Below are 15,761 nucleotides of genomic sequence, written 5' to 3'. Positions count from 1 at the left end.
TTCAGTATAGAGTAGAGGCCCACTCCCCTCTGAACCCAATACCACAGGATCCCTGGCTGCTTACACCTGTCTAAGATCTCACTTCTCAGTCGAAATAGCCCYGTTCTCTCAGGGGTGATATTGTCTGTGCTGGTGTGATTTTGTTGATTGGCGCCATGTCTTTTCTCTTCCTCTTTCCATCTATTTTTATTTCCCTCCCTCCCTCCTGCTCTCTTTCACAGTATCCATGGTACCCTCCAGTGTTGCAGTGAGCTCCAGAATAGTGACCAGCCGGTATGAGAGATCAGTAGCCTGCTGTGTTGGAACTGTGACTGTCTCCAACCACCAGTGACAGAGATGAATGGCAGTGAGTTAAACAAATCCTAGTCCAAAAACATAAGGATCCCGAGGACAAGAAAGACGCCACCTCYTCAGACACTTGTTTATATTTCTGAGCATGTAGCTGCCGTGATTCCACATTAGAATCCAGCCATCATCAGAGCAGGATGCATGACAGTGCCAGGAGCACTGGGCATGGAGAGGGCAGCTCCGCACAATCAACTAAGTTACAGAAGAACCCGAAGCAGGGGTATCGTAAACTTGGCGTGGCTAGTGGGTCAGGGTCAAAGTCYGCCGGGACAGGGTCAGGGGGTAAAACCTTGTCTATGGAGAACATKCAGTCCCTGAACGCAGCCTACGCCACCTCCAGCCCCATGTACCTAAGTGACCGCGATGCCTTGGCCTCCTCCGGTGGCTACCCTAAAGGAACCATGACTCTGGGCCGAGCCACCAGCAGAACCTCCTACACGGGCCGGACCACAGCCATGGGCAGCAGCCCCAACATCACCACCACATCAGACAGCCAGGGCTATGGGGACCAGAGCCACACCCAGCATCTCCAGGCAGGGGGGCCCTCAGGGCTGCTGAGGCAGGCTGGACGGGGTGGAGAAGGAGGGGGAGAGGACATCCAGGTTCAGCTCAGGGAGCTGCAGAGAGAGAATGAACTGCTGAGAAGAGAGATGGATGGAGGGAGGGATGGGAGAGAAGGGAGGATGAGCTCTTCTGTCAACAGTAGAATGAACTTCTGGAGCCCGGAGGTGAAAAGTCGAGACAGAGGGACGAGGAAAGAGGAGGGAGTCCTTACATCCATCCTGAAGGAACAGAAGTGGGCCTCTCCAGAGGAGGACCAGGTGAGAATAACTGGGGGAGGGAGGGAAGGAGGCTTGATGAAGGCCCATGATGGTCTTAACATGGGGACAAAGCATCCACACTGTCTGCCTGGAGGTTTCTGTGTAGAAATGAATAATGTATCCCAAATGGGTTAATCAGAACAATAGTTTTCAGCTGTGCTAACATAATTGCAAAAGGGTTTTCTAATGATAAATTTGCCTTTTAAAATGATAAACTTGGATTAGCTAACACAACGTGCCATTGGAACACAGGAGTGATGGTTGCTGATAATGGGCCTCTGTAAGCCTATGTAGATATTTCATAAAAAATCAGCCGTTTCCAGCTACAATAGTCATTCACAACATTAACAATGTCTACACTGTATTTCTGATCAATTTGATGTTATTTTAATGGACAATTTTTTTTTTTTTGCTTTTCTTTCAAAAACAAGGCCATTTCTAAGTGACCCCAAACTTTTGAACGGTCGTGTATATAAAGACCGTGTGGTAGACACGGCACTCTCACTCTGTTACCATGGGAACATGTCCAACGGCTGGCATTCTAGCAGCTATAAAAGTCAGTTCTTCTGTGAAGTTAGAATGAATGGGAGGAGAGGTTCTATAGACTGCTCTCTGGTCTGTCTGTCTTCTCTCACTTTCACCCACTCTTTCCTTCTCCCTTTCACTCTGTCCTTCTCACAGAGGTGTGTTCTATTAGGCTTAGCTTCTTCTCCCTCCCTCACACAGTTGTGAAGCCTCCTCTCCATACATTTGTAGCTCGGTCTCACACTCTTACACTAACTGCACCACTGTGCTTTTACACCGCGTTACCACACACACACACACACACACACACACAGCACACACACACACACCCACACACACACACACACACACACAACCACACACACACACCACACACACCACACACACACACAACAGTACACATGTACAGCTAATCCTTGTGGGGACATACAATTCAGTCCCATTTCAAGAATCCATTTTCCCTAAACCCCTAAACCTCACCCTAATCCCTAAACCCGTATACTCTTTAACCCAACCCTAACACTTAACCTAACCCTAACCTAACCCAAAAACCTAAACTTTATCCTAACCCATAAACGTTAAACCCTAGCTCCTACCCCTAGCTCCTAACCTTAAATTTAACTTAATTTCTATACCTAACACTAATTCTAACCTTAATACCCTAAACCCCGAATAGCATGACCTTGTGGGGACTAACAAAATGTCCCCAGCTGCGGTCAACTTTTTGTTTGTTTACTATTTCTTTGTAGGGACTTCTTGGTCCCCACAGAGAATAGTTAAACACGTCACCACACACACACACACACACACACACACACCACACACACACACACACACACACACACACACACACACCACACACACCACACACACAACACACACACACACACACACACACACACACACACACACACACACACACCCACACACACACACCACCACAACAACACACACACACACACACACTGTCTTACTCATCTCACTCAGATGAGAAAACATTGAGGCCACTAGGGGTGAACCTTTGTCTATTTTCATTAATAGTGACTGAATACAGAACCATTCTACAGACAGCTTCCTTTGTGGTTGGATGGAGCAATTCAGCCCCATACCCACACGCTTTTCAATCTATTCACTTACTGTACATTGATAATAACTACTCTGATGCCATAGATAGCACATACTGTARACCGTAGCCTGCACATTATCCTGAAGACATGTCCTTACATAACCTGAGAGGGGTGGGGGTGAGGGGTCAGGGGGWTTGATGGTGAGACAGTGATTTAATACATATGTTGTTTAACCTTTCTTTTTATTAATGTGGTTCTTTGTAAAGTCTTTAGGGTGGATGGATACCACTAGGCATGATCCAAACATTATCATTGTTTGTATTCAGAACACAGCAGTGTGTGCTGTGTGTAGGGAAAAGGGGATACCTAGTCAGTTGTACACCTGAATGCATTCAACTGAAATGTTTCTCTGAATCAGAGAGGTGCAGGGGGGCTACCTTAATCCACATCCACGTCTTGGCGCCCGGGGAACAGTGGGTTAACTGCTTTGCTCAGGGGCAGAACGACAGATTTTCACCTTGTCAACTCAGGGATTCGATCCAGCAARCTTTCGMWTACTGGCCCAACGCTCTAACCCGCCAGGCTACCTGTTCACTATGATGACAGATTACATAGCTGTTCTTTAGCAGACCTGATAGATATCAGTAGACAGGAKTATTGGTGATATTGAGGTTTTGTTGTTCTGCAGTCAGTACAATCCTCTTTAACAAACACACATGGTAGGATCAATACACTCTAATTGAGGAGGCCAGACAGCGGTGGCACCCTTTATTGATTCCTCTCTAAACTTGTACTTCTCTTCCCTCGACCTTCTGACTTAACTTTTAGTTTCTAGTAATATCTTATCGTCACGACAGAAGCCACTYTTATCTATTGTCTGCCAAAGTTTCTCTGCCCTCTCCCTCTCTCATCCTTTTCCTCCCTCCTCTCTTTTCCCTTTTCTCTCKTCTTGTTCTCTCCATTCTTGTTACTTCTCCCCCTTCTCTGTATTCTCCATCCCTTGTTTCTGGAGATAGTCAGAGGGAGACCGGTTGTGAGACAGGGAAATATTAGCGTTAAAATGGTCCTCCTTCACTCAAATGGCGCTGGAGGGGATGGCTGCTGTTTTTTGGGCTCTTAACCAACCGGTTTATGGGCTCTTAACCACCGGTTTATGGGCTCTAACCAACCGGTTTATGGGCTCTTAACCAACCGGTTTATGGGCTCTTAACCAACCGGTTTATGGGCTCTTAACCAACCGGTTTATGGGCTCTTAACCAACCGGTTTATGGGCTCTTAACGTGGTATTTTGTTTGTTTTTTTTGCATTGTTTGTAACTTATTTTGTATAATGTTGCTGCTCCGTCTGTATGACTGAAAAGAGCTTCTGGAAATCAGAACAGCGATTACTCACCTGAACTGGAAAATATTTATCTTTAATGAGTCGGACGAGAGGGATTTACTCCAGACACCCGAGAAGGCCTTCATACCCGTCAATCGCCTGAGAGACACGGTATCGCGGAAGGAGGTCGGGGTGTGAGGATATGCGCGGCGAGCGGCTAATCTGCCTTTATCATCGGTACTATTGGCCAACGTACAATCGTTGGATAATAAAGTGGATGAACTACAAGCACGTATATCCTATCACGGGACATTAAAAACTGTAATATGTATGTTTTCACCGAGTCGTGGCTGAACGACGACATGAATAACACAGCTGGCGGGTTATACACTGTGTCGGCAGGATAGAACAGCAGCCTCTGTTAAGGTCTATGTATATTTGTAAACAACAGCTGGTGAACAATATCTAAAGAAGTCTCAAGGTTTTGCTCGCCTGAGGTAGAGTATCTCATGATAAGCTGTAGACCACACTATCTACCAAGAGAGTTTTCATCTATGTTCTTCGTAGCTGTCTATATACCATCACAAACCGATGCTGGCACTAAGACCACACTCAATGAGCTGTATACGGCCAATCAGCAAACAGGAAAACGCTCATCCAGAGGCGGTGCTCCTAGAGGCCGGGGACTTTAATGCAGGGAAACTTAAATCCGTTTTTACCTCATTTCTAGCAGCATGTTAAATGTGCAACCAGAGGAAAACAAACTCTAGACCACCTTTACTCCACACACAGAGACGCGTACAAAATTCTCCCTCGCCCTCCATTTGGCAAATCTGACCATAATTATATCCTGCTGATTCCTGCTTACAAGCAAAAACTAAAGCAGGAAGCACCAGTGACTCGGTCAATAAAGTGGTCAGATGAAGCAGATGCTAAGCTACAGGACTGTTTTGTTAGCACAGACTGGTTTATGTTCCGGGATTCTTCCAATGGCATTGAGGAGTACACCACATCACTCACTGGCTTCATCAATAAATGCATCGATGACATCGTCAGTACAGTCACCCACAGTGACTGTACATACATACCCCAACCAGAAGCCTTCTATGCTCGCTTCAAGGCAAGTAACACTGAAACATGCAGGAGAGCATCAGCTGTTCCGGATGACTGTGTGATCACGCTCTCCGTAGCTGATGTAAGACCTTTAAACAGGTTAACATTCAAAAGGCTGCAGAGCCAGACGGATTACCAAGAATTGTACTCAGAGCATGCGCTGACCAACTGGCAAGTGTCTTCACTGACATTTTCAACCTCTCCCTGTCTGAGTCTGTAATACCAACATGTTTCAAGCAGACCACCATAGTCCCTGTGCCCAAGAACACTAAGGTAACCTGCCTAAATGACTACTGACCCGTAGCACTCACGTCTGTAGCCATGAAGTGCTTTGATAGGCTGGTCATGGCTCACATCAACACCATTATCCCAGAAACCCTAGACCCACTCAAATTTGCATATCGCCCCAACAGCTCCACAGATGATGCAATCTCTATTGCACTCCACACTACCCTTTCACGCCTGGACAAAAGGAACACCTATGTTAGAATGCGGTTCATTGACTACATTTCAGCGTTCAACACCATGGTGGCCACGAAGCTCATCACTTAGCTAAGGACTAAACACTTCCCTCTGCAACTGGATCCTGGACTTCCTGACGGGCCGCCCCCAGATGGTAAGGGTAGGTAACAACACATCCGCCATGCTGATCCTCAACACGGGGGCCCGTCAGGGGTGTGTGCTCAGRCCCCTCCTGTACTCCCTGTTCACTCATGGCTGCACGGCCAGTCATGACTCCAACACCATCATTAAGTTGTGGTAGGCCTGATAACCGACAACGACGAGACAGCCTCTAGGGAGGAGGTCAGAGACCTGGCTGTGTGGTGCCAGGACAACAACCTCTCCCTCAACGTGATCAAGTCAAAGGAGATGATTGTGGATTACAGGAAAAGGAGCACCGAGCACACCCCCATTCTCATCGACGGGGCTMTAGTGGAGCAGGTTGAGAGCTTCAAGTTCCTTGGTGTCCACATCACCAACAAACTAACATGGTCCAAGCACACCAAGACAGTTGTGAAGAGGGCACGACAAAACCTATTCCCCCTCAGGAGACTGAAAATATTTGGCATGGGTCTTCAGATCCTCAAAAGGTTCTACAGCTACACCATCAAGAGCATCCTGACTGGTTGCATCACAGCCTGTTATGGCAACTGCTCGGCCTCCGACCGCAAGGCACTACAGAGGGTAGTGCGTACGGCCCAGTACATCACTGTGGCCAAGCTTCCTGCCATCAGAGGAAGAACCTAAAAATGGTCAGACTCCAGCCACCCTAGTCATAGACTGTTCTCTCTGCTACCGCACGGCCCGTGGTACCGGAGCGCCAAGTTTAGGTCCAAGAGGCTTCTAAACAGCTTCTACCCCCAAGACATAAGACTGCTGAACAGCTACCCAGACTGTTTGCACTGCCCCCCCCCCCACCACCACTCTTTTACGCTGCTGCTACTCTCATGTAATATAATCTATGCACAGTCACTTTAATAACTCTACCTACATGTACATATTAACTCAATTACCTCAACTAACCGGTGCCCCCGCATATTGACTCTGTACCAGTACTACCTGTATATAGCTTCACTATTGTTATTTTACTGCTGCTCTTTAAGGTATTAGGTATTTTTCTTAACTGCATTGTTGGTTAAGGGCTTGTAAGTTAGCATTTCACTGTCTACACCTGTTGTATTCTGCACATGTGACATACATTTTTTGGGGATTTGAAGACTTGTTTTTCACCATCTGTTTGTCTATGTGTATGTTTGTGTGAATGTGTTGGTGTGTGTGTACTCTCTGTGTGTGTGTACTGTGTGTGTGTGTGTGTGTGTGTACTCTGTGTGTGTGTGTGTGTACTCTGTGTGTGTGTGTGTACTCTGTGTGTGTGTGGTTTGCTCAGTTTTCAGTGTCAACTGTACGTTCTAACATCTCTCTGTACACCCCGTCGCAGTGTGTCAGTGTGTCAGTTGTCTGTGTGTTGTTCCTCGTTCTATGATGGGAGAAGTGTTCCAACTGACTTCGTTCAGACAGTTGTAGCTTCCTGCTAGTTCTAAGTATTTATTTTGTTCCTATTAGCTTGTAGGCTTTGTATTTGATCGTTTTTGTATGTGTGTAAAGTTTATGCTTTTTATTGTGTGAAACTGTGTGTGTGTAACAAGTAGCTGTATTTGCCATGGCTTCTAGCGAGTGTACTTCTCCGTTTTTCCCAGTAAAGCTATGATGTGACAGTTTGAACTCAGTTAAAGTAAGGGGTTTGTAAGTTCAACTGAGCCTTGTGCCACCGATCCATCATCCTCCTGTTAGAGTGGTACCCTGTCTGGCCCTGTGTTCTGTCTTTATGAGGGGAAGTGTCGCCATCTACTGGAGTTGTTGACATTGCCATTTTGTGTGAATAATCACAGATCAATCAACTCTAATTGCTAATAGAGGTATGAAGTATGCAGATCCTTCTTTATTTGATTAATGATGGTACTGATTGTATACTTTAGCTAAAAGTGCTTAATTTACCGAGAGGGAACGAGTTGTTCTGTTTCATTTTGCTTGTTATTTTTAAAACGTAGTTTATTTTGTTTATTTTTTACTTCACAATATTATGCTGCAGGTTTGGGAACCTAGAAGAAACAAAGTGTGTCCTGAGTTTGCCCTATCCTTTTGTTTCAGCTGTGTGTGTGTGTGTGTGTGCATTCCTCCTTGTGTTTCTGTGTCTTCCCTGTGGTATCTTTTCTTTTTATGCTCACCCTCTGTCTCTCTCTCTCTCTCTCTCTGTCTCTCTCTCTCTCCTCTTGTCTCTCTCTCTCGTCTCTCTGTCTCCTCTCCCTCTGTCTCTCCCTCTGTCTGTCTCTCTTCTCTTCCGTCTTCTCGTGCTTCTCTCTCTCTCTCTCTCTCTCTCTCTCTCTCAGCATCTCCAGTTGTCAGTGCATGGGCTACAGGAAGAGCTGAGAAGTCATAGAGAGATGAACAGTCGTCTGCAACAAGAGAACTCGGGATCTCACACAAACATCTCCACTCACACCGGCTCGAACCGAGAACTCCATATTGAGGACCACCGGGCTGGAATCAGCCCTGGACACAGTCCTGGTCTGGGCCCCAGTCACCTCCACAGCCCTGGGCAAAGACATAGCCCCGGCCCTGGTCTAGGAGTCAGCCCCAGACACAGCCCCAGTAACACCTACAACCATGGGCCCAGAAACAGCCCTGTCCATCCACATAGCCCTGGGTACAGCTCCAACGTCAGACACCACCAAGCTGACATCCACAGCCCTGGGTACAACTCTGGGCCTGGCCCCAGACACAGCCCTGCTAACACTCCCATCCCCTTGTCTAGAAAGAGCCCCAGCCACCTCATCCACAGCCCTGGCCGTTGCCTCAGCCCTCCCAGCAGCCCATGCATGGTCCCTGGGTGCGATGGCTTCTCCTCTCCCCCTCCCCTGGATCTGACGGAGGAGAACTTCAGCCGGCTGCAGTCAGATCACGAACGGCAGGGCAAGGAGCTGTACCTGCTGAGGAAGACCCTGGAAGAGATGGAGCTGAGGATTGACTCCCAGAAACAGACACTGGGTGCCAGGGACCAGTCCATCCAGAGGCTGCTGGAGATGATCCAGGGAGGAGGGAAGGGTCAGAGAGGCGAGAGGTCAGAGATAATCACCATGGCAACAGCACGCGAGGAGGCGGAGTACCAGGTGGGTCATCTGGAGGAGCAGCTGGACCAGAGGGAGAAAGAGAACCTGCATTTGAGAGAGGTGTGTGTTTCTTTGTGTTTGTCACTATAGCTCAGTGGTTCCCATACTTTGTTTGGCCCACGACCCCATTTTGATACATAAAAAGTCTCGCCACCATGTGAAAAAACAATTATGTAATTAACAGCCAATGTTCACTTTTTAATTTGGTGCTATGGCATTCAATTCAAAAACATTTMAACAGTATTTCTGATTGTCTTCTCAACTCACCATCACATAATTATAATGTGGGGCTATGACAGTCCACTGTAAATTATACTGACATAATCCATCTTAACTCACCACCAKTAATGAGATGCGTGTGCTTGAGGCATGTCGCATCAGAGCTTCTCAAAGTCGGGGGGCGTGGTCGACAGTGCGCACCTCATCTCTGCTGTCACATCCAACCTGGATGGATATTTGGTTMTAATGCAGACGAGAGCACAGTGTACCGTCTATCCATACTCCCAAGTACTTGTATGAGGTGAATACCTCAAGCTCTAAACCCTCAGAAGTAGTAATAACACCTTTAGGGAGAGTGCATTCTTCTCCACCAAACCACATTACCTTGTTTTGGAGGTGTTCAGAACAAGTTAAGGGCAGAGAAAGCTTGTTGGACACTAAGAAAGCTTTTGTGAGCATTTAACACAAAAACGGGGAGGGACCAGCTGAATATAGGACTGGATCATCTGCCATATAAATGAGGAGAGAGCTTCCTAGTGCCTGTGCTATGTTGTGATGTAAATTGAGAAGAGCTTGGGGCTTGGATCGAGCCTTGGGGTACTCCCTTGGTGACAGGCAGTGGCTGAGACCCAGATGTTCTGACTTTTATACACTGCACTACTTGAGAGAGGTAGTTAGCAAACCAAGGCAAAAGACCCCTCGGAGACACCAAACTCCTTAGCCACCCACAAGAATGGAATGGTCTACCGTATCAAAAGTTAAGACCAAGTCAATAAAAATAGCAGGACAACATTTGCTTCGGAATCAAAATAAGTGACAGTGGTTCAAACTTATACAAATATACAGTGCCTCCTGAATTATTGGCAACCCTAGCTAAAATAGGAACCAAAATTCAGGAAAAAGGTAATTGTTTATCAGCTTGATCTTACATTCCAAATATCATATCAATCTAACCTTTAATTGAGTTAAAATTGTAAAACAAAATAAACTCATCAAGAAATAATTATGACCTGAACCTCATGAAAATCCGGGGTGATCTGAAGGGAGATTCCAAAGCAGGAACCGAGACTCTGAAGGATCTGAAGAGGAGATTCCACAAGAAGAACCCGAGGACTCTGAAGGAATCGGAGAGGAGATTCCACAAGCAGGAACCGAGACTCTGAAGGATCTGAGAGAGATTCCACAAGCAGGAACCGAGGACTCTGAAGGATCTGAAGAGGAGATTCCACAAGCAGGAACCGAGGACTCTGAAGGATCTGTGAGAGAGATTCACAAGCAGGAACCGAGGACTCTGAAGGATCTGGAGAGGATGATTCCACAAGCAGGAACCGAGGACTCTGAAGGATCTGAGAGGAGATTCCACAAGCGGGAACGAGGACTCTGAAGGATCTGGAGAGGAGATTCCACAAGCAGGAACCGAGGACTCTGAAGGATCTGGGAGAGATTCCACAAGCGGAACCAGGACTCTGAAGGATCTGGAGAGGAGATTCCACAAGCGGAACCGAGGACTCTGAAGGATCTGGAGAGGAGATTCCACAAGCGGAACCGAGGACTCTGAAGGATCTGGAGAGGAGATTCCACAAGCGGGAACCGAGGACTCTGAAGGATCTGGAGAGAGAGATTCCACAACAGGAACCGAGGGACTCTGAAGGATCTGAGAGGAGATTCACCAAGCGGAACGAGGACTCTGAAGGATCTGAAGAGGAGATTCCAAGCGGGAACCGAGGACTCTGAAGGATCTGGAGAAGGAGATCCACAAGCCGAGGACTCTGAAGGATCTGGAGAGTTTCTGTATAGAGAATATCTCAAACCCCTTCCTATGTGTTCTCCCACCTCATCAAACATTATAGGAGACAACTCAGAGCTGTTATCTAGGTGACAAGAGGGTGTACTAAGTACTAAATGCAGGGGTGCCAATAATTGTGACATGCATGTTTTTGAAAAAAAAATTGGAACAATTTTAAATCAATTAAAGGTTAGATTCATATGATATTTTCATTTTAAGATCAAGCTGATAAACAACAATGACTTATTTACCTAGGGTGCCAATAATTCAGGAGGGCAGTGCAGTAGAATCCTGCCATATTTGAAGTAGATAATGGTTAACAAGGTTGGGATGTTGAACAGCCCTTTTAGCCGTGGTATGTCGGACATATACCACACCCCATGTGGCCTTATTTTTTTTATTATAATGTTGTCGAGGAATGTTGCATAGTCACCTTCTGGTGTAAAAAACATGGAAATTAAAAATGAAAAGCAAAGTTTTATGTGAGAATAGGTATTCGTCTGAAGCCGAAAAAAAAGAAATGAAATTCATGAGCACCAGAACGCCTATTGCCCCCATGCTCTACCAAGGTTTTCCAACACACAGCTTTGACCTACTACAGTAGCTATGTTGGTATTGTACTTCAAACTATGTGTAGGCAAGTTGCTTAGGATTCACACCTTCTCAAACAGCCTAATTCYTACTCTTCAGAGGGAAACTGGACTTTACAGTGTCCTGCTATTAACATTATTAATACCTGTGTGTGCATGTGTGTGTGTGTTTTATATATTATACTGAATAAAAATATAAACGCACAATTTGAAGTATTGGTCCCGAGGGGGCGCTAGTGAGCAGCAACATGTGAAGACGCGTTTTCTCGGTGCTCAGATCCAGGGCGAACAATTTACTATTAATACTTGACCAAAACCTCCCCCACCGTGTTACTTTTGTAACATTTATTTTGGAATCAAACCCAATTCACTAACATGGCTTTTTTTCTGCCTTTTAACCGTAAAATGTCGAGACAACAGRGGCCGCAGGCKACAAAGGAGCAGGCCTCTGCTGAAGCCTCGGGCTCACCTGACACGGATCCCCCATGACCTAGCCATGGTAATGGGGGTTATCATGAAATCTGAACAGACATGACACCTGTCTGAATAGCCTGGAAGATTCCTTCCAAGATTCCTTGGTTCCTTCCCCAGGCATCATTGTTTCTGTGTCATGTCCGTGTGCTGTTCGAGTTTCATGTTTTGTATTGTGTTCCGTTTATGTATTAAAACACTCACTCCCTGAACTTGCTTCCGGACTCTCAGCGCACATCGTTACAGAATGACGCATCGCCTAAGGCGATAGCCAATATCACAGCATCGTTATCTCAGACCATAGCCCTGTCCAGCTACATATCCACCTTCCGGACAGTACTGTGTCACAACGCACGTGGCGACTTGACCCACTACTACTATCCTGTAGTGCCTTTAAAAAATACATATCAACTCACATTGATGTCTTTTTTCAGATCAACWGCACCCCTGACATGTCTCATTCTACTGTGTGGGAGTCGTTAAAAGCATATCTAAAGGGCCAAATGATTTCATACACAGCGTATGACYACAAACAGTGCACKWAACGCTAACCTTTATTCTGCCCACTCAACTCTAAAGCCAGAGGRRGTCATCTCTCTTGATGCTGAGAAGGTTTTCGACCGTGTTGAGGGGGAATATCTATTTACAGTACTAGAGAGATTTGGGTTTGGCCCGTCATTCCTTTCCTGGATTAAGATTTTGTACTCGTCCCCAGTGGATTCTGTTCGCACCAACAATGTTACCTCCAGCTACTCCAGCTACCTCCAGCTACTTCCCTCTCCACAGGGGGGCCATGCAGGGTTGTTGTCTATCCCCTTTCCTGTTTGATATGGCTATTGAGCCTTTTGCTAACGCCCTYCGGGAGGAGGAGAGGATTAAGGGAATATTGAGGGGCAACATAACTCACAAGGTGTCCTTATATGCAGACACGCTTATTTTATACATCTCTAACCCTGTGGAGTCTATACCCTATCTCTTGGKCATGRTACAAGGTTTTGGGACATTCTCTGGTTATAGTTAAATCTAACAAAATGTGTGCTCCTCCCTATTAATCAGTTAGCAGAAGGAATTGGGTATGCTAATTTCCCATTTAAGGTGSAGCATCCGGTCTTTACTTATTTGGGGAAAGTGGTCACACGCTTATTTAAGGCTTTGTTTAAACCTAACTTCACAACACTCCTGGAGCGCACTGAGCAGGATTTCATAAGGTGGTCGTCTCTTCCTATTTAATGAACAGGTTGCATTAATTCTGTCAAGAATTATAGGTTTTTGTACTTATTCCAAATGATCCCCATTTTTCTGCCAAAGTCGATGTTCAAACAGCTGGACAGCTACATTTCCAACTTCATTTGGAATAAGTCAAATCCACCAATGAGAAAGGTATATCTAGAGAGACCAAAGCCTGCAGGTCTAATCTTTTACACTACTACTGGTCAGCAAATATATCTAAATGTGTTTATTGGGTTTCTACATTTGAAAACAAGGAGTCCCAACTTAGGCCATCATGGAGTTATAGTCAAGCCTTCCAACTTCTCCAGTCTCGCTCCTGTGCTCCCCAATGCCTGATTTACCTAGTTAAATAAAAAGAAATGCCCATTAACCTTGCCACCCATGTTTTGAACCCCATTGTTCAGAACTCCCTTAAAATCTTGTCCCAATTTCCAAAGTCACTTTAGCCTTAAACAAGCTGCTTCTCTCCATTAACAATCATCTCTTCCCAGCGTCACAGATTGACACGGCATTCCAATTCTGTCGTAGGAACGGTCTGGTGTTTTGTTGTAACCTATTTGTTAATAATTCATTCGATACTCTGAGGGTTGACCATAACATTCCTAATACCCACTTTTAGATACCTGCAAACTCGCAGCTTTGCCAAAAAACGTTTCCCTTCATTTCCACTCGAACCCACTAAGTGTCCAGTCGAGAGGTGCTTAGATCTTAACCCTTATCTGAAGGGCACAATCTACAGATTATACGACATAGTACAGAACATTAATCCGCCTTCCTTTGCAAATAAAATTGGGCATGGAGCAGACATGCCGGCGGAGCACTTGATGATATATGGCAAACAAAGTTATGAGCGTATCCACACATAATTTTGCATAAGGCATGGGCTTATTTAGTTTAAGGTTTTTGCACTGGACTCCATTACTCAAAGTGACAGATTGGCAAAAATATACCCAAATGTTGACACTAAGTGCCACCAGAGTCCAGCGACTTGTGGTACAGTTTTGGTCATGCCAATCTCTTGAGTGGCCTCTGCCTCAAAAATGGGGTCCCATTCTCACATACATTTGAAGTCAGAAGTTTACATACACTTAGGTTGGAGTAGATTAAAACTCGTTTTTCAACCACTCAACAAATGTCTTGTTAACAAACTATAGTTTTGAAAGTCAGTTAGGACTTTTTCCAACAATTGTTTTACAGACAGATTATTTCACTTATAATTGACTGTATCACAATTCCAGTGGGTCAGAATATACACTAAGCTTGCTGTGCCTTTAAACAGCTTGGAAAAAATTTCCAGAAAGGATGTTGTGACTTTAGAAGCTTCTGTTAGGCTAATTGACATCATTTGAGTCAATTGGAGGTGTACCTGTGGATGTATTTCAAGACCTACCTTCAAACTCAGTGCTTCTTTGCTTGAACATCATGGAAAATTAAAGAAATTTGCCAATCTGCCCAACAAAATTGTAGGACCTCCACAAGTTTAGTTCATCCTTGGGAGCAATTTCAAATGCCTGAAGGTACCTACGTTATCTGACAAACCAATAGCACGCAAAGTTACAAACACCATCGGATCACGCAGCGTCATACCGCCCAGGAAGGAGAGTCGCGTTGTCTACTAGAGATGAACATACTTTGGTGCGACAAAGTGGCAAATCAATCACAGAACAATAGCAAAGGACTTTTGTATCTTATATCCACAGTAAACGCGTCCTGTATTCGATCAACCTGAAATGCGCCTCAGCAAGGAAGAAGCCCACTGCCTCCAAAACTGCCTTAAAAAAAGCCAGACTACGGTTTTGCAACTGCACATGGCGACAAAGATCATAATTTTTGGAAATGTCCTCTGGTCTGATGAAAGAAAATAAGAAACTGTTTGGCCATAATGACCATCGTTATGTTTGGAGGAAAGGGGAGGCTTGCAAATGAAGAACACCGTCCAACCGTGAAGCACGGGGGTGGCAGCATCATGTTGTGGGGTGCTTTGCTGCAGGAGGGACTGGGTCCCTTCACAAAATAGATGGCATCATAAGGAAGGAAATGTATGTGGATATATTGACATCTCAAGACATCAGTCAGGAAGTTAAACTTGGTTGCAATGGGTTCTTCAAAATGGACAGGTGACCCCAAGCATACTTCAGAAGTTGTGGCAAAATGGCTTTAAGGACAACAAAGTCAAGGTATTGGAGTGCCATCACAAAGCCCTGCCGTCAATCCTATAGAAAATGTGTGGGCAGAACTGAATAATCGGAGGCTACAAACCTGACTCAGTTACACCAGCTTTTGTCAGAGGAATGGGGCAAAATGTCACCCAACTCATTGTGGGAAGCTTGTGGAAGGCTTACCAAAACGTTTGACCCAGGTTAAACAATTTAAAGGCAATGCTACCAAATACTAATTGAGTGTATGTTAATCTTCTCTGACCAACTGTGAATGTGATGAAAGAAATAAAAGCTGGAATAAATCTTTCTCTCTTCTCTCTACTATTATTCTGTGGTGATCCTAAAGGGATTTTTACTTGGATTAAATGTCAGGATTTGTGAAAAACTGAGTTTAAATGTAATTTGGCTTAGGTGCTATGTTAAACTTCGACTTCAACTGTATGT

The 15,761-nt window shown here is 45.3% G+C and overlaps 1 protein-coding gene across 1 annotated transcript; it reads left to right on the top strand.

Annotated features, from left to right (window-relative positions):
* Nucleotides 1-236: 236 nt before the first annotated feature.
* LOC111965498 (ERC protein 2-like) lies at nucleotides 237-10,465 on the top strand. Its single transcript, XM_070444128.1, has 4 exons — nucleotides 237-1,169; nucleotides 8,083-8,922; nucleotides 9,244-9,346; nucleotides 10,125-10,465. The coding sequence occupies exons 1-4, from the start codon at nucleotides 486-488 to the stop codon at nucleotides 10,463-10,465; spliced, it is 1,968 nt and encodes a 655-aa protein (XP_070300229.1). The 5' UTR covers nucleotides 237-485.
* Nucleotides 10,466-15,761: the final 5,296 nt, after the last annotated feature.

This window comes from Salvelinus sp. IW2-2015, linkage group LG6.2 (genome assembly GCF_002910315.2).
Source record: "Salvelinus sp. IW2-2015 linkage group LG6.2, ASM291031v2, whole genome shotgun sequence".
NCBI classification, from domain to species: Eukaryota; Metazoa; Chordata; class Actinopteri; order Salmoniformes; family Salmonidae; genus Salvelinus; species Salvelinus sp. IW2-2015.
This window is presented reverse-complemented; position numbering and strand designations above follow the sequence as displayed.